General features: G+C 35.2%; 1 protein-coding gene across 4 annotated transcripts in view; it reads left to right on the top strand.

Annotated features, from left to right (window-relative positions):
- The first annotated feature begins 1,691 nt into the window (after positions 1-1,691).
- LOC111050417 (double-stranded RNA-specific editase 1) overlaps positions 1,692-27,116 on the top strand; it is a 34,862-nt gene continuing 9,437 nt past the window's right edge. Inside the window, exons 1-6 of one of the 4 annotated variants that reach the window (XM_039436387.1) lie at positions 1,714-1,849; positions 2,732-2,887; positions 3,006-3,214; positions 7,245-7,494; positions 16,746-16,918; positions 22,352-22,487. In XM_039436387.1, coding sequence (XP_039292321.1) covers positions 3,008-3,214; positions 7,245-7,494; positions 16,746-16,918; positions 22,352-22,487 — 766 coding nt within the window. In that variant the 5' untranslated portion in view covers positions 1,714-1,849; positions 2,732-2,887; positions 3,006-3,007. Of the gene's footprint in view, positions 1,850-2,731; positions 2,888-3,005; positions 3,215-7,244; positions 7,495-16,745; positions 16,919-22,351; positions 22,488-27,116 lie in introns of all 4 variants that reach the window. The other 3 variants (XM_039436389.1, XM_039436386.1, XM_039436388.1) reach the window with 3 other exon arrangements.

The raw sequence follows: 27,116 nt of genomic DNA, 5'->3' as shown, positions 1-27,116 counted from the left end.
GCTAGCTTTTTATGGTGAGAAATGTAAGAATGGAACAGTAATTGTTGATTCTTGATAATAACAATAAATTTCATTTCAAATATATTTCACCAGTCCAAAAATATATCTTTTCCTACAGATACCTTGAAAAGTGACCATTTCTGCACTGATTGCAGGCCGCAAAGAATCACTTTTCCGCACTAGTGCGCAAAGTGAGTACTTTCCGTACTCCAGATTTGCAGCATGACAACGCAAAATAGTTAGTAGGTTATATGGAGCACCAGTGCAGCAAAATCAAAATTAAGTTGGTAACACAGACTGTGGTGCACGTTATAATAATATCAAGGACATCGTGGACAGCAACAGCCACCACCCACACAGCCGCCGCCATTCAAACACTACTACATTATTCAATTTTATTTATTAATTATATAATTACACAGAAAAACATTTGATGCATTTCATGCAATTTTACCCATAATTACCCACTTTTCATATTCAATGGTAACTGTAGGAAAAATTTAATGTGAAATACTTGCGCAAAGTTCCTCTACTGCACTCAATAAACCATTCCGCCCTCGCCTACGGCTCGGGCGTAAACGTTTCTTTCGGTGCAGCAAACTGTCACTTTGCGCACTAGTTGCACAAATAACTATTTCATGATTTGATTATAAATGTTCATAACTGAATATTCTGGTAGGCTCAGTTCATTATATTTTTTCATAGCATACTCAGCAAACAATCAGGTTTGAATATTTTAACAACTGGTATTCAGTATAATTTTTCAGAATAGAGGGGAAAATACATTATATATTATGAGGACAACATTATAATTGCAGTAGAGAAATATAGGAGAACAACGTTGCCAATGTTCTGTTTTATCAATGCCTTCTATAGAGTATAGACGGTAGCTGATAAAGGTTTATTGATGTAATATTAATGGTTCATTCTCCTTTGAAACAATCAATTATATTTCATTAACCAAAACATTATATTTTTCAATAATTTCAAAATGAATTTTCATAATTAAGATGAAATATTTTGTCAATTTATTATCAATTCTACATTTTTAAAAGACGATCTGGCAACAGAGCAGAGCAAGAAAGAGATGCGATATCCGCTTTGTTGAATTTTTATAGACAGCAATACCATTGCTAATCAAACCGCCATTATAAGGTGGACCTCACTTTAGTGAGGTCCACGTTATAATGGCAGTGAATAAAGATAGAAGAATAGCGATAAGATAATCGTTATAATGGCAGTGGATAAAGATAGAAGAATAGCGATGCTCTTCATTAATTAATTATATTTCTACACTGTCAAAAACATGATTGGCATCGTTGTGAACCTATAAAAGGATAGTACCACCGGCTTTGTCGAATGATAGACAAGGATAGCAAAACCAAAAATGATCAAATACTGTCATTATAACGTGGACCTCACTATATAGCTCTGTATGTGAGTGAACTTTCACAAACATTACGGAACGATCACAATTCATAGGGTAGACTTTATCGATTTACTTATGTTTCCTTCAGATGAGATACACTGTCAAAAACTTCCGATTCAAATGTGATTGTGCAATTTTGAAAATTTATATGATTCGAATATTTCAAAGTGTTTTTTATATATTTATATTTTTTAAATCAATTTTTCTATAATTAAAACCTGCTCCCAATTTAAATTTCTTTTACTGTAGCATCAATCGATTGCTTCCTTCCGGAATCACTAATCCGGCTTTGCTTTCTGCTTTGTGAAGGAGGAGCGAGTTTGTGTCGGGTTTGTCGGCGTCTCTAATCCTTGTAATATTAGTTTCAAATTTAAGGATTAAACCCAGTCATGTCGTACAACACTCGTAGGAATGCTGGAAGTAAGTAATATAATAAACACTACTAATTTCTATTGAGTTTTAGGCAGATTCAACATTATTTATTGGGTGGCGCCATTGCGATGGCGTCGTTACCAATCTATTAGTCAATAATTATTTATTTCTCATCACCTTGATTTCCTTCAAAATTTAATCAAATATTGTATCAGAATTAATCGAATATTTTATTTCCAGTTATATTAAACAGTGGAAGTGCAAAACTGTTTTACGACTAATATGCTATCTTGTTGAGCAAAATATCAATGACCAAGCTTCTGACGTACTTTCAATTTACATAACTTTATTTCTATTGATTTACAAAAGCGATTCAAAATGTTTTTTTATTTGTGAATTATTTTGTTCTTTGTTTGTAGAATGATTTTTTGTGTACTGTTAGACTTATGATAGGGTAACCTTGAAAGCTTAGATCATTACACGCGATTGTTTAACAATTTCAGGCCTACCTACAATAAACGTATATTTGACCACGCTGTATTATTGTTATAATTTGAGCCTTATATCAAAACCTTGCTCTTTTATTTCTTACATTTGAAAACCACTTATTTCAAATTGAACTTTTTACAGACAAGTAGGCCTAGTAGCCTTTCTATTGATTTACAAAAACAATTGAAAATGTTATTTTGTATTTGTGAATTATTTTGTTCTTTGTTTGTAAAATGATTTGTTGTGTACTTTTAGACTTATGATTGGGTAACCTTGAAAGCGTAGATTATCACACGCGATTGTTTAACAATTAGGCCTACCTACAATAAACGTATATTTGACCACGCTGTATTATTGTTATAATTTGAGCCTTATATCAAAGCCTTGCACTTTTATTTCTTACGTTTAAAAACCACTTATTTCAAATTTAACTTTTTACAGACAAGCAGTAGCCTACTGTAACTGGGGCTCGATCAAAACACACCGCTTGCATCAGCAAGCTCATAACTCAAAACTCATAAATTGAGCTTTATTATAGTGCAAAAGCACTTTTGTCAATTTTTGTTCAATTCATCACGGATTAATATTAGAACTCAGGTATGATTTTATTTGCTAAGCAGCAAAATAATCTTAATATTTTATTCAAGTACATAAATTTGTTTCAAAGCACTTGAAATTTATTTGCAAATTTTAATTAAAATTCTTTAATTTTCAGACATGAATAACTCTCCGCAAGTAAGCTATCATCAGGGTCAGGGTCCCAACACCCCGCAGAGAGGAGCCCCTCAACGCCCTGGGGGGCCCAATGCCGCTTACGCATCCCATTTTTCCAATCCTGTCCCCTATAGTGGCCAACCAGGCTACAACAGTGTTCAGAACAAGGTAATTTGTGGTCAAGAATTGATCGCAAACATATTCAATCGGGTAATTGCTATTCATTATTTTCTAAATTAAGCTTAGTTTACTGTAGGCCTACTTGATTTTTCAACCATATAACAAAAGCAGCTTGTTAAAAATCAATTAAAGTTTTCAAGGACTTTTTATATTCTAATTCTTTAGCTCAGATAGAAATTTTGAAAATTTAAAAACTATTATTTGTTACTTGGAAAAGTTAGACTAGAGCGCTTTTGAACTTATTCTGTAAGCGAACAAATAGTTTTTACATCAAATAATACCAACTGCATGTTAATAAGTGAAAAATTGAAGTCCACAGATAACAGTTTATGGTGGATCAAGAAATGATCTATCTATTAAAAAATTACCCGTATTTTTAATATGATAAATATAATACATCAATAATATGAGAATTTATATTTAGAAATGTTTCATACCATTGGAGAATCAATTGTAATTTTTTATGCTTAGAACCTAGGCAAGTTTTATGCGTTCCATTTACTTAGCAGTGAAATCAAGTAAAGTTTAATTTGTTGTTTTTTAATTTAATTTCAGCATAAGTTGAATCTTTCCCTTGAAATTATTGGGTCGCGGAAACGCATGTCTCCTCACAAGAGAGTCAACTTTATCATGTCTTGAAACTGAATATGTCCTAATGAGGACAGGAAAATGGCCCGGTTGCACAAAAGTCTGTTACTTTTTAATTGTGATTTAATGATTGTTAAATGCCACTAGAAAGAACCAATCAGGGAAGCGGAAGACTTATTCAATGATTACAGTTGAAATTCAACAGACTTTTGTGCAACCGGGTCAAGTAATGCCTTGGCAATACGATTAGTGTTTTCAAGCTCTGTTTCAGTGCTCTGTTGTCAAGTAATGCTTTATATTATGTTTCTTCTGAAGTGCTCTGCGCTAAAACAGTGCTCAGGGTTGTTCCGATACCGCATAATTATCGATTTTTTTATTTGGTATCAGATCGAAACAAAAGTATCGATATTGCTTGGATATCGAAAGAAAAGTATCAATATGAGTATCTGAATTCGATACTCCTTCAAAGAAGAGATATTTTCCGCTTGTAGCCCTTTCAAGTGATAAATTTGACGATTTCTGCAACATTTTCTCACCAAATTAGAGTGAATTTCTACAGAATAACTGTAAAAATATTGGAAACATTTTTTTTCAACCATTTAATTTCTGTGCTAGTTAGTATTTTGCAACAAAAATATCGATAGCATTAATTAACATTATTAAAAATATGTAACAAATTTTATAATTATTATGAATATTATTTTCTTATGTTAAATGATAAAAAATCACTTTCATGAAACATAACCTCACTTTCATTAGGCTCGACCATGATTTCGCCATGAAAATTAAAAAACATGAACGTTCATAAAATTTACACTAAGTATCGAGATGGCAAGTCAAAGAGACAAATAAAACGAGTCATCTCCTCTTCACTCAAGGAATAGAGTGGAAGTTTGATGAGTCGTGAGGTCGCAGAGACTAGAATCGACTGGTCTGAGTGTTACCATCTGGAAACACATGCTCTCGACTAGAGTCGAGTCTCTTCTCGACCTGAGTTGAGCCTTAGGCTCATCTCACACTTACACGACTCAAGTCGAGAAGAGACTGCAACTCTAGTCTCTTCTCGAAGCAGCATGTGTTTTCAAATGGTAACACTCAGAGCAGTCGATTCTAGTCTCCGCGACCTCACAACTCCTCAAACTTCCACTCTATTCCTTGAGTGAAGAGGAGATCACTCGTTTTATTTGTCTCTTTGACTTGCCATCTCGATACTTAATGTAGATTTTATGAACGTTCATGTTTTTTAATTTTCATGACGAAATCATGGTCGAGCCTAATGAAAGTGAGGTTATGTTTCATGAAAGTGTTTTTTTATCATTTAACATAAGAAAATAATATTCATAATAATTATAAAATTTGTTAATGCGCAGAAGTGACGAATTAGATTTCATATTTTCAATAATGTGAGGTTAGAAATGGAGTAGCATGGAACTGAAGTAGTGACAATGAGCAAGAAAGTCGTAAGGTCAAGCGACTGGAGTATCCTCGAGTGGAGTCGTACGATTTGAGTCGAGGTAGTATGAGTTGATTCTTAGGTTGTCCCGATACTTATTACTCACTATACTCGATATACTTTTGTATCGATACTCACTAGCACATAATTTAAATGGTTGAAAAATTTTGACAGTATTTGAAAAAAATCATTTTTCCAATATTTTTACAGTTATTCTGTAGAAATTCACTCTTTTTTTATAAGAAAATGTTGCAGAAACCGTCAAATTTATCACTTGAAAGAGCTACAAGCGGAAAATATCTCATTTTTTTAAAAACACATGCTCTCGACAAGAGTTGAGTCTCTTCTCGACCTGAGTCGCGTAAGTGTGAGATGAGCCTAACATTGATCAGTTTTTTTTATTTTGATTATCTACTATGAATTGTGAAGAATGTTGCATGTAGGCTTATTGTTGTATCCTTGTCTTGGATCAGCGATGAGCGAGAGAGAGCGAGCAGGCCTGGTCTATGCATTTTCGGATTTCGGGAGAGCGAGTCTTGCTGAACGGCTAGTAGCAGTAGTGGTGGCGGTTTCACTACTAGAAGCAGCACTAACTGCTCTGTTAGTGCTGCACTGCCCTGCTCAGCCAAACACTTGCTGTCGTCGTCGATTCAGGCCTGCAGTCTGTTTCTTGCTCACTTTGGTCGAAACAGTGTCCTCTGCCGGGAAGGGTGCGGCTGTGGCTCAACACTCATTGCAACAAACATCATCTATTAGTTCAAATCTCATTTCACAATTACGCCTGAACTATCATCTAAATTCAACTTTCAATCACGATTTATTCTAGATACAATATCCATTCTTAATTCATTATGCATGATTTTTTTTGTAAAAAGAACAACAGATTTAAAGCCCAAGACTCCCTTTCCCAAATTTTGATAGAAATAGTCAAAAAATACATTCAACAAACGTCATATAAATTTAGAAGTCATAGTCATAATTTAGAAGTCTGTAATGATCGTTCTGTCAACTACAATAACAATTACTGACTCAAAATTCTAAAATAATTCTGTATAATACTAGCATGTATATTGCTGTTTAAAATTCAAAATAACTCTGAATTATACTAGCAAATTGCTGCTGTTTGAAAGCAAAATTCCAACACTCAACTAAATCTTCAACTCATCATTGAATAATACGTATATTGCATATTGAATAATAATTGTATATTGCAATTTAAAAGCAAAAACCCAACCTCCATCCTAAACTTGAACTTTCCCTAAACCAACCTACTACTGTTTGTGACACTGTCTATTTAGAATCCCTAGTCTTCGACAATGAAAACAACCCATAAGTCTAACCTGGTTTAATTTGATGCCCTCATCTACATTTACAATCGTTCGTGTTTATCTCCTCTCAAATACTTGAAATGAATTACAATTTAAACTGACTATTATAAATAATAATGGAGATGTTTCATTTACTAGAATATTTTAACAGAAATTTCTATTCAAAAAAGTCAAGGGAAGAAGTATATTTGTTGATTATATTTATTTAGCCTAACCAAACTATAATGTTGATAGTAAGCTACAATATGATAATAATAATTTTATTACGTTGATTCAAGTTGATATGAGTCCAATTTTCATGATATCTGGTTGAGTTTGGTTTATACAATTAAATCAAATTTCAATGACATTAGGTACATAACAAATTTTTAACAATATTTGAATGGAGTTCAACATAGCTGGTTGTGCTTTGTTTATACATACAAATCATGACAAATTTCAATGAAATTAGGTAAATGATACGTTTCTAGAGTGGAGTTGATGTTGGAATGAGTGTTGACGACACAGTGAGTGCCAGGGCGGGCCAGCTGAGGTGAGAAGAAACCAAGTCGGCAGGCCGCAGGACAAGTCAGTAGCAGTCCAGTTGGTTGTGTCAGTGTACGTGTGAACCGGGTATTGTATTGTTATTGAGCCGGAATTGCATTGCGACCTCCCGTTATACCCTTAGCATAGCCCTTTGCCCCGCTTGCAGCCTACGCCTACGGCGCCCGCCACCGCCTCCCAGCAGCAGGTGCAGCAGGTGCTGCAGCCGCCTCCGCAAGTTGCCGCCTCCGCCCCTCCGCAGCAGCAGCAGCCGCAGGTGGTTAGTGCGGCGCCGCCTCCCCCGCCGCCGCCGCAGAAACCGGCGGCCGAATCTAAAATGGAGTTAGACGTCGAGACGAACGGAGCACAGGCGACGCCGGCCGCCGGTCCTGTCACGAAACCCACCTGGATGAAGAAAGGTGAGCTGATAATTCCACTGAATTGGAAAGATCTTTGAATAAATAAATGTTTATTTCCAAAAAAACTAAAACTAATACATCAATTACAGAAAATATTAGATAGTTTACAATTACATACAATAGTTAGTCACAGAAAAATTTTTATAATGTGTCCTCTACATGTTTAGTTTTTTCTGTGTGGAAACCTACTCCACTATGGCGTACCATGTTCTAGAGTAGGTTTTGCTTTTTTGTGCGGATTATTAATTAGTTAGTGTTTAGTAAGTCATTAGGTGGTTAGTTGTTGTTTGAAATAATTTTTTATATGTTCTGTCTTCCTTTGCTCATCAACCAATTGTGTACTATTGTTTTGAACTTTCTAGGATGATTAATCCGTTTAAAGTTTGCATGAAGTAGATTATATAATTTTGGTGCTAAATGATTGAAATGTGTCTGGTACAGTGCCTTCCTTGCAACACTGGTGATGAGAAGATTCCTGTATGTTGTTGGGTTCTTGTGTAATCTGCATAGTATTTATTCACAATCATGTACAGATACATAATAGTCCAGGCAATGAATGCTCAAAAATAAGGTATAGAGGGAAAAGTTTGGAAGACAACTTTTGACCCCACAGTTCTGTTTAGGGTAGTAAGGTGGTAAACATATCAGAAGTCCACGCCCCTACACCCTGTGCCAAGTGGGTGGGGGTGGTTCAAAGGTACAATTTTTTTTTTGTTTCTCGCATAGAACTCGAAAACTATGTGTCTTACGAACATAACTGATCTATACAAAATTGAACCTTGAATAATTTCATATCATATTCATATTTTTTCTATAGTTTTCGAGATATCCGCCCTTGAAGGTGTGAAAATTTTGAAAAAAAAAACATTTTGCCTCAAATTTTTTGCTATTTTCGCTCTTATAACTGTTGAAAAATTGATGAAAAATGCATTCTTAAGATACAAAAACATTTTGTTCGAAGCCTTTTTCTGTGATTACACAACAATGTATTTGTGTGTGCATGATAAACATGCATGACCACATACTTATCATGCATATCTCACCGTTAGTGGCCAGCTTAAGTTGAACAAAACAAAGAAAACAATAATTGAGTCATAGAACTTCTGACAGTCAGATTTGTAAACTGTTGAAGGGAGTATAGGGATATTGTAACCAAATATTCCTTGAGTTTTATTCTCAAATTTGCAACATTTCCTGTTGATGAGTATGAATGCTGGTAATGGAACTAGTAAACATCAGTCGGGCATGCGTAGTTAGATTCCTTCAAATTCCGCGCCTGCGCCAGCATTGAAAAAAACTAGGGATCAACTTGTTTAGTAAAAGTTTTACATTAGCTCCTCTGTGATGATTAGATAATTACCTTTTTCTAAGAAGTAAGAGCGGTGTAGCCAAATGAGGTTTTCTCATTAGTTTCACTCAGCTATTTCTTCATATGAAGACTTGAGGCATTTGTCTGAGAGGATCATCATAAGAATCTGTTGGAAATCCATGAAATCAGTTGGTATCCTTTATTCATTCGTTTTTAGAAAATAAAATACCAATTATGCTACCAAAAATTATGTTGCATAATATTGTCTCTTTTCTGTTTAGGGATACTTATAAATATAATACATAAGTATTTAGATATACTCAGGATTCTCAACCTAGAAGATGTACTCCCATACTCCCATTGAATAATTCATGTACAAATCATAAATTATACAGAAAACAGCAATAATTTTTCCTCGATGTAAGATAATTTCCAATCAAAGAAATAAGGATTAACATGCTTTTAGAGACTTTGTTAACACTCACCCTCCTTCTAGTTGGCATTTACAGAGCATTTTTTGAAAATAAAATCCATCCTCCTCTCCTTCCTTGCTGCGAAAACATCGATCACCTTCTCATTGAAGTTAATGATATTTGCTATCATTTCCTTCTCAATAGTCAGCATTGCTAATGCTGATAGCCTGTCCTGGTTCATTGTGGAGCGCAAAAACGTCTTGATTCGTTTTAGTGTAGAAAAACACCTCTCAGCTTCAGCTGTTGTCATTGGGATGGTTGAAATTATCAACAAAAGTTTATAGGTTTCGGAAAATGACGAAGTTAAGTTATTTTCAATGAAAAATTGTAGCAAACTGACAGCACCAAGCAAATTTCTGAAGTCTACTCTTCTAAAAATTATTTCAAGTTCTGTTTTTAGGCGATTTTTCTCAAGAAATGAGTAAACCTTAACAGTATCTTCAAGCAAGGTATCTGGGAAATCCTTATTGAAATGTTCAAATTTTTGTGAGTCCAATAAACAGATTGCTGAATAGAATGTTGTGAATGAGAACCGGGTTTTGATTTGAGTGGTGATGATGTCACAGGTTTCCTTGGCAGCCACTGTTCTACTGAGGTAGGTGTCCTCTTCGCGCCTTGAACGTTTGGGCACACTTCCTGCACAGTCTGCTACCATCTCCATCAAATCATTCATTTTAGTTCTTTCCTCTTCAACAGCTTTGATAAAATGTTCAACATTTGATTTGATTTTCATAGCATCTGTCTTAACTGTTTGCAGCTGATTATATAAAATGTCAACATGAGGCATTAGCCTGTGAAAAACCGAGAGCCAAAAAATGAATCTATTATCTTTGAGAAGACGAGCAATAGCACCTGCTTTTATAATACTAGAAGGTTGTTTTGATGTGGATTGAATCTCCTCCATACACTCGATTAGCTCTTCTCTATATTCAAAAACTGTATTCACAGTTCTACTTTTAAAATTCCACCTTGTTGCTGACGCCCTAGGTACACGTTTGCCGACTACTCTGTCTAAAACATCTATTCTTTGAGGAGAATTTGAAAAAAAATTAGTAATATCACTCAAATCTGAGAAAAAAATTCTTACATCTTGATTTTGACTCGCTGCTTGTGCTACAATTAAATTGAGTTGATGTGCATAGCAATGCACAAAAAAAGCATGCTTATAGGTTTGTTGCACAATTGTCTGCACACCAGCATGTTGTCCACTCATCACATTCGCACCATCATAACTTTGAGAAATGAGTTTTTCTGGAATTGTTATGACAGTATCCAAACTTGAAAAAATACATTTTGCAATCGATTGTGAATCATGACCCTCAGGATTATCGAACTTCCAAAATCTCTCTACTGGTTGACCATTTGATAAAATATACCGAAAAACTAAAACTAACTGAAATGCAGACGAAATGTCAGTTGTCTCATCTGCTATTAGAGAAACATATTGAGCATTTTTAATCTCCTGTTTGATATTTTCTTGGCACACAGAAAGCATGCAGTCCAGCAATTCATTTTGAATGTCTTTGGAGGTGCCTTTGAAAACTGTAGCACTATTTAAATGTTCTTTCAAAGCCGAATCAAGCTCTGCAGTAAAATTCACAAGGCCTTTGAAAATTCCCGGATTTAAAGCATTGTCGTCCTCTCGATGACCCCTAAGAGCTAACTCAAATGCACCACAAAATTTAATGCAGTCTATAAGTTTGGAAAGCACATACCTATTTTTGGTGACTTGCTCATTATGTTTTCTGATGCTCAAACGATAAGCACTATCAAGCTGTTGACGAACATCAATTTTACCAAGTAAATTGAAATCCAATGAAGCACTAATATGCGCATGTGAGTTTTCATGCTTTTTAATTTTTTGAGTCAAATGAGCTAAATCACACACACCGTTCTTAATCCATGCTGGATCGCCTTTTTCGCGAGCAAACAACAAGCACAGAAAACAATAAAGTTTGTTAGTTTCTTCACAACCACACAGCCAAGATGTCTTTTCATATTGTTGGTCTTTGAAATCTCTCTTGTATGTCCTGGATTTCGATGTAGAAGTCTGATGTATATCAATTGTCGGTGTAGGCCTACCACTTTCCTTAATCGATATTTTTTCCTCGATTGATAAATTAGAGAACACTATCTCTTTTAAATAGCTAACTGAAACCTTTCTTGAACCCTCCATTCTCACTTTTCAAAACACAAGAAAGAAGAAACAAGAATTAACCTCAAAATCGACAACACATGTAGCGCGAACGCGAAACTGCAAACAGTAAACAAAGTAGTAGCCAGTGCCAGCTAGAACAGTTCATAAGTGGAAACGGCTCTAGAAGGCAATGGCGCCAATGCAAAGCACACTATCACAGCTATGAGCTGCTTGGAAAGCAGCTCACCGTAAAGCTAATGTAAATAGTCTCCCACCCCCCACGGGGAGGGAATTGAACTCGCCCAGCTACCATTTGAACCCATACTAACGCTTGGAGCAGTGATCCTGCTTGCTGTAGCGCGTAATTCAAAAGGTTATCTCAATGCGTGTACCTTGCTTGGTGCGCTCCTTATTGTTTTAATATTACAAGAAATTTGAGTATTACTATTACTTCAATCAATTTTCTATTGATTTGAACTTTAATTTATTGTAGCAATTTCATAGGGGGTTCACGTGCTCTTGTGCTCTCATGGACACGCCGCCACTGAATGGTAATGAATTTATAATAATTATCGAATGTAATTATACATAATTCAATAATTAGAAACTTCATTTTGAAAGGCGGGTGACAATCACTTGATCAAGATCTCAGTTGATCAAGAATCAGCCCGGTAATAGAGATAGTTCGTATTTACTTAATTTTTCTTGTCTCACTGAAAAATGGTTTGTTATTTTAGTTGCATTAATCTAAATATAAAAAATAGATTTTTTCTTTGTCCAGTATATTTATTTCCACAGGTTAGTTCATTTCTTGACTAGTTCAATTGCATCATAATTTCCTTTTTTCAAAACTCGATGAAACACATTTTAAGCGTCAGAAAGGTTTTAGGCTATCTCATTCTCAGAATGTAAGGTATGCATTTAAATTTTGTTACATGCAGTTTTGAAATGTAGATCATGAAGTTGACGTCCTTCACTCTGGATACATTTAGTGCCGGTTTCCGAGCTCGGGATTTGGCTAAGTTCTAGACTTTAATCAGCTGGACAAAGAAAATTGGCTTTCCGAAACGGGGCGTAGTTGTAGTCATTGTCAAAGTCACGTTTGAATTATATTTCAAAAAACTGGAAAATTAAACACAAAATGAAATAAAGAGAAAATAGTGTAAAGTTTCAGCTATTTTTAATTATTTAGAAATGTTTAATTTCGTTAAGGAAAAACGTTTCCAATTATAGAAATGAGAAAATAAAAACTGCGACTACGCCCCTTTTTGGAAAGCTAATTTTCTGACTCCAGCTGTTTAAAGTCTAGAACTTAGCTAAATCCCGAGCTCGGAAACCGGCCCTTAGAGTACCTATTTAGGTACTCTTAGTATAGGGTCTTCGTAAGTTTTACTTGAACATATAGGATTTAAAAAAAAATCACACTGAGGCAAATCATGAGATCGAGCTAGCCATTGCAAATTGCCTCTGATTGAGATAAGGCATTCTGGGAAGTGTTTTCCAAGTAAGCCATTTTACTTTCCTTGCCCTATTACCATAGGTAAGGAAAGTATTGCTTTCCGAAAAAAATTAAGGTACCCCAATTTCTAAATTTCTATACGTTTCAAGGTCCCCTGAGTCCGGAAAAGTGGTTTTTGGGTATTGGTCTGTATGTGTGTGTGTGTGTGTCAGTGTATGTGCGTCTGTGTACACGATATCTCATCTCCCAATTAACGGAATGACTTGAAATTTGGAACTTAAGGTCCTTACAATATAAGGATCCGACACGAACAATTTCGATCAAATGCAATTTAAGATGGCGTCTAAAATGGCGAAAATGTTGTCAAAAACAGGGTTTTTCGCGATTTTCTCGAAAACGGTTCCAACGATTTCGATTAAATTCATACCTGGAATAGTCATTGATAATCTTTATCAATTGCCACAAGGCCCATATCTGTAAAAATTTCAGGAGCTCCACCCCATCTATGCAAAGTTGAATTTCAGATTCCCAATTATCAGGCTTCAAATACAATTTGAACAAATAAATTCGAGTGGAGAAGATTGAGCATAAAAATCTCTACAATTAATGTTGAGTAGCATTTTCACCTAAAATTGAAATTAAGCTCGAAATTCGAGAAAATGTGATTATCCAATATTAAAAACTGTTGATTCTATTAAATCATTCATTATGAAGAGATATCAGACCTCGTATGTCTCCAGCGTTATTATCCTGTCACCAGCTGGCTTAGATCTTTGTTTATAAGTAGACTTGTGATGCGCGTGAACACTAGCGTCAGGTGATCAATTCTAATAACGGCAAGGAAAGTTGTGTGAGTGCGCCACACCAGATTTATTGATATTATATCCATTTTGTAGCGATGGAAATGAAGGGTTCTGTGAATAATTCTCCTCACAGAACGATCGGACAGACCAACGGCTGTTGTATATTTGCGTGCTGCACGCCTTGAAGATTATAATAGTTATTTGTGCAACTAGTGCGCAAAGTGACAGTTTGCTGCACCGAAAGAAACGTTTACGCCCGAGCCGTAGGCGAGGGCGGAATGGTTTCTTGAGTGCAGCAGAGGAACTTTGCGCACGTATTTCACATTAAGTTTTTCCTACAGTTACCATTGAATATGAAAAGTGGGTAATTATGGGTAAAATTGCCTGAAATCCATCAAATAACTTAGTAGTGTTTGAATGGCGAGGCGGCTGTGTGGTGTGTGCTGTGGTGGCACTGTGCTATTGCTGTCCTCGTTATAATATATAATAGTAATAATTAGCGCGTTGTGCTACGTTGCACCTCTGCTCACTATAGCAGCCACAGCAGTCACTGTTACCAACTTCATTTTGATTTTGCTGCACTGGTGCTCCATATAACCTACTAAGTATTTTGCGTTGCCATGTTGCAAATCTGGAGTGCAGAAAAAATTTTCCCGCACTAGAGCGGAAAAGTGATTCTTTGCGTTCTGTAATCAGTGCAGCAATGGCCACTTTTCAACGTAACTGTAGGAAAAAAATTGAAGCTATCACTGGTCTCACTGTTATGTTTTCACGTGATCTAATGGGTCCTGGAACATTAGATCTTCGTTTTTTTGTACTACCTGTTTTTCTAAATGTAGTAATTTACAAAACAATCTATTTCCGGCCTGGACCATGGGCCAACGGGCTAAATTGAACCGATTCCGAAAGGCGCGCTGCGCTGCAACTACTGAACAGCCACTCGAAAAGTAGGCCTAAGCGGCCAACGCATGCTCCTCGCTGTTCCAACGCTCAATGGCGACTAGACTTTGCAAGAAAAAACTTTAAAATCAACACTCTCGAGTGTGACTATTAGCAGTCCGCTATATCACTAACTTACTGAAGCATTTAAAAAAGGAAATTATGATGCCGCACTCTATTAAGTCTGTCATTCTAAATCATTTTATTGACCGAGCGAAGTGAGGTCTAAGATTCAAGTCGACGGTTTGGCATTTCTCTTAATGTTTAAATGTTTATATGTTGCGCATTTACGGCGAAACGAAGTAATAGATTTTCATGAAATATGACAGGTATGTTCCTTTTTAAATTGCGCGTCGACGTGTGTACAAGGTTTTTGGAAACTTTGCATTTCAAGGATAATATAAAAGGAAAAACGAGCCTCCTTCATACGCCAATATTAGAGTAAAAATCAGACTATAGAATATTATTCATCATAATTCAGCTGACAAGTGACTTACACAGATGTGTGGAGAAGCCAGTTTATTGCAGTATTTCCATAAGGTCTATAGTTTCAATCAGGTACTTGTGGATGAGAATACTGCGTGAGGTCTACTGTTCACAGAAATACTAGTTAGTACTTTAAGCAATGTTCCTATAGTGCGGTCCACGTTATAATGGCAGTGGATAAAGATAAAAGAATAGCGATGCCGATTCTCTGTATTAATTATATTTCTACACTGTCAATAACATACTTGGTATCGTTGTGGACCTGGAAAAGTATAGTACCACCGGCTTTGTCGAATGATAGACAAGGATAGCAAAATCAAAGTTAATCAAATACTGTCATTATAACGTGGACCTTACTATAGCTATAAAACATCAATAATTTAGATCTCTTCCTCTGTGATGATACCATTTTACTAATTGCTTAGAAGTCCAAGCGGTGTTACCAAATGAGGTTTTCTCATTAGTTTCACTCTGCTCTCTCTTCATATGGAGACTTGAGGCATTTGTCTGAGAGGATGTGAAGATTCTAGTTTGTGATGATGCGATGGGCCTTGAACGACCATGCAAACAATTTTTGAAGAAAATATTAACAACATTCATTATTATTTCAATTTTCAGTCTTCTGGAAAAAGAAAAATTTTTGAACATTGATGATTATTATTTCCGGTCAAAGTTGAGTATGCTATTACATTTTGACTAGCGGAACTAGAATAATGGTATTTATAGTTGTGTTTTATGTGCTTATTTCCCGGTGATGATGAATTTTCACCAAATTCTAAGAAGTTTGAGCGGTGTTTCCAAATGAGGTTCTCTCATTAGATTCACTCAGCTTTTTCTTCATATATGAAGACATGAGGCATTTGTCTGAGGGGATTTTCAAATTGAATTAGTGAAAACAGAAATATAAGTTGTAAGCCACTTTTAAAAGTGGTTGACACTTCTATTAGTAATTAGGCTATTATTAAACAAAAATACTAATAATTAAATGCTGTAAATTACCCCAAAAGGCTTTTGCTACTGCAAATATTGACAAACAGGGTTAATAGCTAGATGGAAATTTGATGAGAGTCACTATCCAAAAATTATTCGCTAGTCCGGGAATGACTATCCAATCCTGACCTGACTAGCAATTAGGAGGTACCGGGTTCGATTCCCGGGCTGGTGAATAATTTTTGGATAGTAGCTCTCACCGAATTTCCATCTAGCTGTTAACCCTGTTGTCAATATTTGCAGCAGCAGAAGTCTTCTGGATAATTTACAGCATTTAGTTAAGATTTTTGTTTAATAATTATTATTATTCTTTAATATAGGCATTATTGAATAAATTTAATTTATTTCCATCTGTAGACTTCTATTAGTGTTTTAATTATGTTCCAATACCACAACACTACTGTAATATTGAATTTATTCAATCAATATCTGATATGAATTTTATTTTCTTTGTAATATCATTAAATTCCAAAGTTTTCAACCGGAAATTGTGTCGAATTATATGAAAAATAATGTAACTTTACTTCGTAATATGATTTCAGCAAAATTGTGTAGAAAATTGCTCGACGTTTTTGTATTGTATTTTCTCCTGTTTGTTGCTCGAATGAATCAAGTGTTTGTGCAAATGAACAAAAATGTTTCTTTTCAATTGCAGGAGTGAAAGTGAACAAGGTAGTGAAGAGACGACGGCAGAATGCCCGCCTGCGAAGGCTTCTGGTGCCGAAGAATGCGTTGATGGCCATCAATGAAATCTGTCCCGGACCCAAGTTTACTGTGCAGGAGCACACCAACGCCGTCAATCAAGTGATCTACTCTGTCAGGCTTGAGGTGAGTGTGCAGTGCAGTGCAGCTCATTGTGTGTTCAATAGTTGAGTTTTATTAATCACTTGAAGTATCCGCTTTGAAAAGGTAGATGGATACATTCGATCATTTCCACCGTAAACACACAAATTGAATGATGAAAACAGTATTTTAATAGTAAACTGAAGAAGTTATAACCTTAATTAATGAAAGAAATCATTGTATAGAAGGAAACTTGAATATTACGTTATTGTAAAATTTGAATTTGGAAATTTTACAATAAATCTGAACTTTATATTATAATCAAGAATTATTGAACAATATTATAGCATCTATCCGTCTAGCATATGACATAGGATTGAGGATGGATTTAGGATATCATATTATAGAATACTAGCAGGTAACCCGTGCTTCGCAAGGGTCTATTTTAAAACTTGACGTAATGAAATCCAGAAGAATTGAAAATAGGCTTATAAGAATTCTCGGTTGATTAAGAATTTATGAGCAGCATTTCAAGTAAATTAGTCCAGTAGTTCAGACGTGATGATGCGTCAAACATTATTTCCCTATCCTCTACACGTGTGTATACGTCTTTAAGCCAGTTCTTTCCTCTATTATAGTATAGAAGATAATAGATAGATGGATACCTCACAACAACTGAAAGCATGACAAATAATTGAAAACTTGATGTAATCAAATATTGAAGAATTTAAAATAGGTTTATAAACCATCCTCGGTTAAGCAAGAATCTATATTATGCAAAATTTCAAGTTAATCAGTCCAGTAGTTCAGACGTGATGATGCGTCAAACATAATTTTTCCTATACTACTTGACACCTGTATACGTGTATAATCCAGTTCTTTAATATAATACACATTTTTAATTCCGACCATATGATTTGGTGATTTTTTTATGAAATCGTATGTACTATTAATAAAGTTTGAACATTAATTCTGAAAAATCTAGAAGGAAAATTGAAATTTGGGCTTCCAGGTGCACGAGATTGATATTTTTAGAATCTATGTTCAAAATTAGGAGATCTAAATCATTCCCGTTTTTCCGGTATGCAATCCACAAGTTGACATGTTTTTATGCGAACAAACGAACACACGAACAAACACAACCCTACTCTCTCTTATTATATAATTTACTAGCCGTCAGGCTCGCTTCGCTCGCCATATCCGTCTAGCCAGGGGGCTCTGCCCCCTGGACCCCCGACTGGATCGTCCAAGAATGAGATCAGCAGCATTTTTATCATATGTTAGGACAATCCAGTCGGGGTCCAGACTAAACGGCTGGCTAAACGGATATGGCGAGAGAAGCGAGCCTGACTGCTAGTAACATAATATTCTCAGGATTGAAGTAGCAGTGCCCAATCAATTTTTCCGCGATAAATGCATTCAAATCTTCAACTTGGTGCCAACCTAACAAAGTCAACTCAACTTAATGCCAACCTGACAAAACTGTTAATTTAGTTGCCAGTTAACAACTGTTTCGAAGAGGTACTCTATCTAGATTATAATTCTATAGTAACATATGATATGGAAATTTCAATTATAATAATTAAGAGATTGAGAGAAGAATATACATGCTAAAAGACAAACTTTAAACCCTTAAAAACAACCCTTAGAGTTAAAATATTGCCAAAAGATTTCTTAGTGCGCCTCTAAAGGGCCAACTGAACATACCTACCAAATTTGAACGTTTTTGGTCCGGTAGATTTTTAGTTCTGCGAGTGAGTGAGTCAGTCAGTCAGTCAGTCAGTCAGTCAGTGAGTGAGTGCCATTTCGCTTTTATATATATAGATATAGAATTGATTACAACGAATTTGTATAATTTATATTATACTATGTACAAATTAATCTCAAATGAATATAACTTAATTTCTTAAATCAGTGTCTTACTAATCGAGTAATTCAGTAGTTTCAATCCATCACCGGCGGTCAAATTCATTATTAATGTCTTAATAAAACGAAGTAAATTTATTGATAAAATAACAGAAGAATATTTTATAAAATTGAAATAATTTCCTAATTTTATGAATATATTCATGGAAACGGCATTACTTCAAAATGCATACAAATTGATCCAGGACATCACTAACGGTGTCGAAAGTATTGACAATAGCCTTTTTTGAATGATTGGAAATAATTCAACATAAAATAATCCGCATTGAAAGCCTGATGTTTACAATTGCGTTTAATTTATATGAACTTGTAATATCGTAAATTTTTGTTGAATTATTGAACTAAATTTTTTTTGAACTTGTAATATAGTAAATTTTTGTTGAATATGAATTACATTTAAAAAATTTTTAGAGGTAATTACACATAAATTATAGTATATAGGATATTATGCCAAGATGCTTAGCTTTATACTTTATTCAGCACTATTATTTATTGATGTCTTTTCCAGTATTGAAATTGAGTTACTTGAGTATTTATGACTATTACCATAGCCACTTCTAGTACAAGGCCCCGGCGTACGATATTGCAACGTCGCAGTTGTAGGCCTAGAATCTAATACATGATTGGTGAAAAAGATTTTAAAAAATACCAGCTGATCTTTTTCACCAATGTGTATTAGATCATAGCCACCTCTAATACAAGGCCCCGGCCTACGATATTGCAACATCGCAGCGTAGGCCTAGAATCTAATACATGTTTGGTGAAAAAGATTTTAAAAAATACCAGCTGATCTTTTTCACCAATCATGTATTAGATTCTAGGCCTACACTGTGACGTTGCAATATCGTAGGCCGCGGCCTTGTACAAGGTGAGGCATAATAACAAGCGATTTTAAAAATACTGTTAAATAAAATCCCTTTGTTAAAAAATTATTTTTATTCCACAATATTAAAAAACATGAAAAAGCATTTTCTGCAACAGTAAAATGTCAGTTATTTCTTGAAAATCTTACTCCAGTAAGATGGCGTCCGTTTAAACGTACACATTCCTCCAGCCGGACCTTGAAGTGACTCATCACATTTCGTAGCATTGCCAGTGGGATTTGACCAACTTCCTGCCGGATCCGCTCTTTCAGGGTTTCAATTGTTCTAGGAGGATTACCTTGGTAAACCTTACTTTTCAGATAACCCCACAAGAAACAAGATCAAAAATCTGTTGTGGTACACTCACACAACTTTCCTTGCTCATTGAACTATAAGCCTCATTCTTAAACGAGAATGATTTAGGGGAATAACATAATGACGATTGGCGGCAACATATTTGAAACTACGATCAGACTTCTGTATATGTGTATAGTTGTTTTCAGAGTACTTTTTCCTTTGTGTAAATTGTGAAATTCGATATTTTTTAAAAGTCGTCAAAACAGCTGTTCTACAGATGAAATATCTCGACTATGTGTTCTTTTTATGAACTGCTCTACCTACCTACCTCATGAACGAGATGGAGGCTACAAAGTCCATTTCTCAAGGATGGGGTGGACCCCCCATCAGTTTCTCAGAAAGGAGACTCATTCCAGTTAATAGAGCCGATAAATTACTATACAGGGTATGAATTTGAAAAAAATCGGTCAAGTCATTTTTGAGAAAATCGTGAAACACATGTTTTTTTAGTGATTATCCGCCATTTTTCTCAATAATATTACGGAGCTCCTGAAATTTTCCCAGAAATGAGACTCATGTCAGTTGATAGGGCTCATAAATAGCTATCCATGGTATAAATTTGAAGAAAATCGTTAAAGCCGTTTCCGAGAAAACCGTAAAAAACATGGTTTTTTAGTGATTATCCGCCATTTTTCTCAATAATATTACGGAGCTCCTGAAATTTTCCCAGAAATGGGACTCATGTCAGTTGATAGAGCTTATGAATAGCTATCCATGGTATGAATTTTAAGAAAATCGTTCGAGCCGTTTTCGAGAAAACCGTGAAAACATGTTTTTTTAGTGATTATCCGCCATTTTTTCCGCCATCTTGAATTGAATTTTATTGAATTTCTTATTGTCGGATCCTTATGGTATAAGGACCTTAAGTTTAAAATTCCAAGTCAATTGGTTAATTAGGAATGGAGTTATCGTGTTCACAGACATACACACACACACACACACACACAACACACACACACACACACACATATACACACACACATATACACACACACACACACACACACACACACACACACAGACCAATACCCAAAAATCATGTTTTTGGACTCAGGGGACCTTGAAACGTATAGAAAACTCGAAATTGGGGTACCTTAATTTTTTTTGGAAAGCAATACTTTCCTTACCTATGGTAATAGGGCAAGGAAAGTAAAAATCACATGCTGTGAGGTCAGGTGAACGAGAGGGCCATGCAATATCTCCATTTCGGGAGATCACACGATTTGGAAACAACTGATTGACAATATGCATGCTTACTCGAGCAGTGTGGGATGTTGCTCCGTCTTGCTGGAAAAACATTTCATCGTTCACTTCGTACTGTCCAAGTTGTGGAGTAAAAAAGTTGTCCAACATCTCTGCGTATCTCTGCGGAGTCACTGTCACCGCATTGCCTTGGCCATAAAGAAGTATGGCCCTATGATCCCTAATGAAGACATGGCGCACCACACGGTTACTTTTTTGGAATGCAATGGCTGCTGATGCAGTTCTCTAGGGTTAACATCACTCCAAAATCGAAAGTTTTGCTTGTTAACATAACCTGAGAGATGGAAGTGCGCTTCATCACTCATCCACAAACGGTTTACAATGTCCTCGTCTTCATTAATCAAATCCAAAAATTCTAAGCTGAATCTGCTTCTGCTTACAAAATCCGTTTCCTTTAGGGCCTGAACCATTTGGATTTTGTACGGGTGGAAGTGCAAATCTTGGTGTAAAATTCGTCTTACCGTTCGGTTTGAAATCCCAAGTGTAACGCTGTGTCGGCGAGCTGAGCGACGAGGGCTTCTGTCAATGGCGACTCTTACACGTTCAACGTTTTCAGGTGTGCGCACCGTTTTCGGTCTTCCTGTTTTCTTCCTTGTCGTTGACGCAGTCTCTTCAAAGTTCTTAACCCAATTTTTAATCGCACAGGCAGATGGCACCGGCTGATTCCGATTAATGTTGAAATGGTTGCGGAATGCACGACGTGCTAACTGGTATGAACTACCGTTTTGATAAAAGGCTTTGACAGCGTACGCACGATGCTGTGGGGTCCAGCGCTCCATTCTGACTAAATGCTATTTCGCGCCAAATGTAACTGATGCTATCCCCTCCACCTCCCTCCAACGCAGCTTGGTTCGCGCGCTTTTTAAAATCGCTAATTATTATGCCTCACCTTGTATTAGAGGTGGCTATGCTATTACTGTATATTTATTGAACTATCTCACGTTTGAAATATTTATTTTTATACTATCACTCTTGACAGTATTGAGGAATGTTCTATTTATTGAACTATCTCACGTTGTGAAGCATTTCTTATCATACTTGAAATATAGTTTAACGATTGTTTGTTTAGATTGATGGCAAAGTGCATTCGGGCCAATCAATCAACAAGACCCACGCCAAACAGATGGCCTGCGAGAATGCCTTGAAGGACATCCTCGTCACAAGGATGCAGGCTCAGACGCTAGCACCCGCCGGTGACCTTGTCAGTAAGTGAATTGTATCATAATCATTTGCTTTTAATCAAGTTACATTTACTCTTGCTAACTTACCGTAATGGTATGTCATTTCCATTTATGTTAATGAATAGTTTACTGAGGCACAGTATACATACAGTATGGAAACTTGGCTAGTACCCTGAAGCCAAAATCCGCCATTGAATTGAATTGAAAATTTCTTTATCCATCAAAATGCACAAAATACATCTGAACAGTGTCAAATTACAAAAAGAATTATTAATATCGTCACAAAATCATCCTTTACACATACAGAAGTCAAAAATTCTGATAAAAAACAAGATTCTAAAATCTTACAGTCAAATTGACATACTCCTGCAAAGAGTATAGAGATAGTCCCACCAAATATTCCTTTATTTTTTTGTAGGTATTCAACCTCCTCTATTTCTTTCAACTCTCTAGGAAGTATATTGAAAAATTTTCTCCCCATAAAAAGTGTTTTTTTCTTAAAGAAATCCAATCTATGCCTCTCCTCGATCCTTCCAAATCTGGTGTTGTAGCCATGTGTTTCGTTTCTTGATCCTGTTGACGAGCATTTTTTAAAGTACATGACTACGTCAAAAATATATTGCCCATAGATTGTTAAGATTCCAAACTGTGGAAAAACAGTTTCCATCTTGTTAGGAAGCGCCGCATTCTAATAGTATTGATGGTAGGTTCGGATCACTTTAATGATCCGGATCAATTGATCTCATTCACTGCCACGAGCCAATCGGAAGGCTAGCAGGTAATTTGTGCTCCACAAATTTATTAACTCATCTAAGTAAAAGCTTGAAAAACTGAAAACTTGACGAAATTTTAAAGAATTGAAAATAGGCCTAAGTCTAACAATCCTCGGTAAATTAAGAATAATTTGTATATTTTGGAGTTTGTCACCTATAAATTTGGAAGAAAAATAGCACAAGGACTACCTTATTATTTTATCTTTCAATGTTATTACTTTAGTGTTATTTGCATTGTAAATAAATAATAAAATAAATAAATATACAAAATTTCAAGCTAAGCAGTTGAGTAGTTCAGACGTGATGATTAATCATTCGTGAATTTCCTAAAACCATCCTCGGTAAATTAAGAATAATAATATATATGCAAAATTACAAGTTAATCACTTGAGCAGTTTAGACGTGATGATGAAAGTCATTCGTGAATTTCCTAACCTCCAAATGTATATGCCGATTCTCTACTTTATTATATTATAGACTAGCAGGTAACCCGTGCTCCGCAAAGGTCTATTTTACAACTTAACAAACTGAAAACCTGACGTAATGAAATCTTGAAGAATTGAAAATAGGCCTTATCTCCAATCATACCTATCATCTAATTTCCCTTTTAAAAGAAATGTTCAGCTGTTTCTATACAACAACTGGAAGCAAGACAAATATTGAAAACTTGACAAACTGAAAACTCTTGACGTAATGAAATTTTGAAAAATTGAAAATAGGACTATAACCATCCTTGGTTAGTTAAGAATCTATATGAAAAATTTCAAGTGAATCAGTCCAGTAGTTGAGACTTGATGATGCGTCAAACATACTTTTTCTATCCCGTACGTGTACAAGCACTTTACTACTTTCACTACTTTATTATAGTATAGGTTAATCAGGTTTTATAAGAATGTGCTAGAAACCGGGTCTATGATTGATAGTTGTTGATTTATGTAGTGAGAATAGTTTCAAATGTTGACTATCTCTTGTTTTTCTAAACAGAAATATGAGTTCCATCACAATACATGGAAGTATTATTGTGGTATCATGTATGTTCTAAGTTACATTTTGTAACCCCCTGTATCATGCTGATGTAGCACTGCATGATTATTACTAGCTATTATAGTTTAGTCGCTTTTTCAAGTCAGTCTGCTACGAGAGCTCGTAGAGCGCTCATCGCCTATAATTCTTCATTAGATTATTAGTATGTTGAAATGAATAATTATTTTAAAAAAAGCAGGTTGGTTATTCTAGCTCGTTAACTGGAACCTAAGTGATCAATTTCTTGTCCTCTGTGATGATAAATTTTCACCAATTTCTAAGAAGTTTGAGCGGTGTTTCCAAATGAGGTTCTCTCATTAGATTCACTCAGCTTTTTCTTCATAATGAAGACATGAGGCATTTGTCTGAGAGGCTAGAAATTAAATGATTAAGCAAACGATAAGTTCGATTATTTCATTCATTTATTGTATAAAATACTATAATCATAATACAATATGACATTGGAGGGAAAAATAGGCTGAGCCTGTATTATTTCTCTCCAAAAATTTTGATAAAATGTTAATGTTGTCCAAAAGATAAGGTTATGTAATCTCACACTGCTTCGTCACTTGATTTTCGGTCCAGGAATGATGATTTAAAATTTTTAATTTTGAAGGTTGATTTTATATTCTAAATGAATCACATAATTTATCACAATAAATTAAAAACTTGAGAAATATTGCACTTATTTAAAAAATTTGAATACAGAATCAAAAACCTATTGAATTTCTTCCTATTGAATGGTCTTATTTATAATGCCAGTAAATTATATTGAAAGTGCTATCACATTCTGCGAAATGTGGTCTGAATTGATAGTGCTACCAATTCTCTGAAGACTCGATTAGTAACTAGTAATGATTTATCATCTGTTCCTCTGTGATGAAGACTATCATACCAAGTTCTAAGAAGTTGAAGCGGTGTTTCCAAATGAGGTTTTCTCATTAGTTTCACTCTGCTTTCTCTTCATATGAAGACCTGAGGCATTTGTCTGAGAGGTTGAAGATAAAATGATCAATTACAGTATTGATTCAATGGGGGACATACATCAAGATCTCAGTTCAGTTGATCAGCCCAGTTAGGAAACTTCAGTACGTCATGTTTTCAATTTGTCAAACTTGACCTGTCGTCAAACCTGACCTTTGACAAATCAGACTTATGTCTCGCTTAGTTCATTACATTTGTATAATTCGTTTTGTATGATTGTAGGGCACTCTACCGCTACTCAAATCATACGACCCCAGCCACTAGTACGTGTAGTTTGCAGCTTCCGACTTGATTTATTCAAAATTGTATAATTATATGCTTATTCTCATCAAATTATAGTTTATTACAGTTTTTATTTAATTTAGATTTTATTTAATATTTAGTATTATTACAGTTTTAAATTCTATAAAACGCGAAATTTTACTACTTTTTTAACAACATGTTCTCGTTCATATTCACGCTATTCCATTTCAGATCCTAACCTCACTTTTTGAACATCTAGGATACTCAAGTCTTATGTTTCTTGGCAACCAGCTTGTCGAGTCGCCAAGAGACGTGCAGATGTTCAAAAAGTGAGGTTATGGTTTGAAGTGAAACAGCGTGAATATGAACGAGAACATGTTGTTAAAAAAGTAGTAAAATTTATCATTTCATAGCATTAAAAGAATGATGAACATAAACTTTCAATTGCACAATTTTATTGTAAATTTCATCTCAAATTTATGCCATTAAAATGAGTCTTCATTTACTCAATTTTAAATAAGTCAAGTTGAAAGGTCTGGAAAACTGGTACTCGAACGACTAGAGTTGTAGGATTTAAGTACAATTTTAAATAAGTCAAGTTGAAAGGTCTGGAAAACTGGTACTCGCACGACTAGAGTTGTAGGATTTAAGTCGTGGTAGTGTGAGTAACTAGCTGTATTATTGGATGATGGCCTTGAGGTATAAATATATACAGAGTGGGTGAACAGTCCGAGAATGACTTGATGGTCCATATGAATAAAACTAGAGCAAATGCTCATGAGCAAGAGCATGGAGCATAATGTTTTGCTCATGAGCAAAAGGTAGAAACAAAAGCATTTGCTTATTTTTATATGAATAAGCTTTACCTTATGCTCCTGAACTCTGGAGCAAATGCTCACGTATTTTAAAGATTTTTCATCAGCTGATTCGCTTTTGTAGCCTTAATTTGTTTTTATAGCTCACGGAAGCGCTAAATATGCAAGTAGGGGGCACCGCTTGTGTTTGCGTCGTCTGCTCTGTTTTCTATTTATGAATAGAGTTTTAGGTTAGTTGAGTTTAGAATTTTGAAATAATAGCGTGAAAAAATGTCATCTCTATAATAATCTTCAGCATATTCTTATAATATCAATAGCCTTCTTCTAATCGTCTACACTCTCATCTCCTTAAATGCCTATTTCCTATTTTGTGACAAAGCTATCTTTTGTATTTATTCTTTTGTAGGGATAATGGTGATATATATCATGGTTCAATCTAAAAAGAGTTATAGTTCTCAACTATTGGTTGTTATCGTGTCTGGTATATAGTTTCCTCTTCCTCATACGAATTAGTTGAGCCATTTTACTATGAGCAAAAGGTGATAAGCTGCTCTAGACTAGACTCACCTTTTTTAAGCATTTGCTTCAAAAGTTGAGCAAATGCTCAAACTATTTTTTTGATGAGCATGAGCAAAAGGCTTTGCTCACGTTTATTCATAGAAAATGAAGCAAATGCCCCATATTTTAGAAGTATAAGCAAATGCTCCACATTTTAGGAGTATAAGCAAATGCTCAACTTTATTCATATGGCCCAGTATCTCATACACAATAGTAATTCGACGATGGGTGTTATTGGGGATCTTACTAAAATTGAA

The sequence above is a fragment of the Nilaparvata lugens genome, chromosome 10, assembly GCF_014356525.2.
Source record: "Nilaparvata lugens isolate BPH chromosome 10, ASM1435652v1, whole genome shotgun sequence".
NCBI classification, from domain to species: Eukaryota; Metazoa; Arthropoda; class Insecta; order Hemiptera; family Delphacidae; genus Nilaparvata; species Nilaparvata lugens.
Note: the sequence above shows the minus strand (reverse complement) of the source record. Positions and strands in the feature narration are given on the sequence as shown.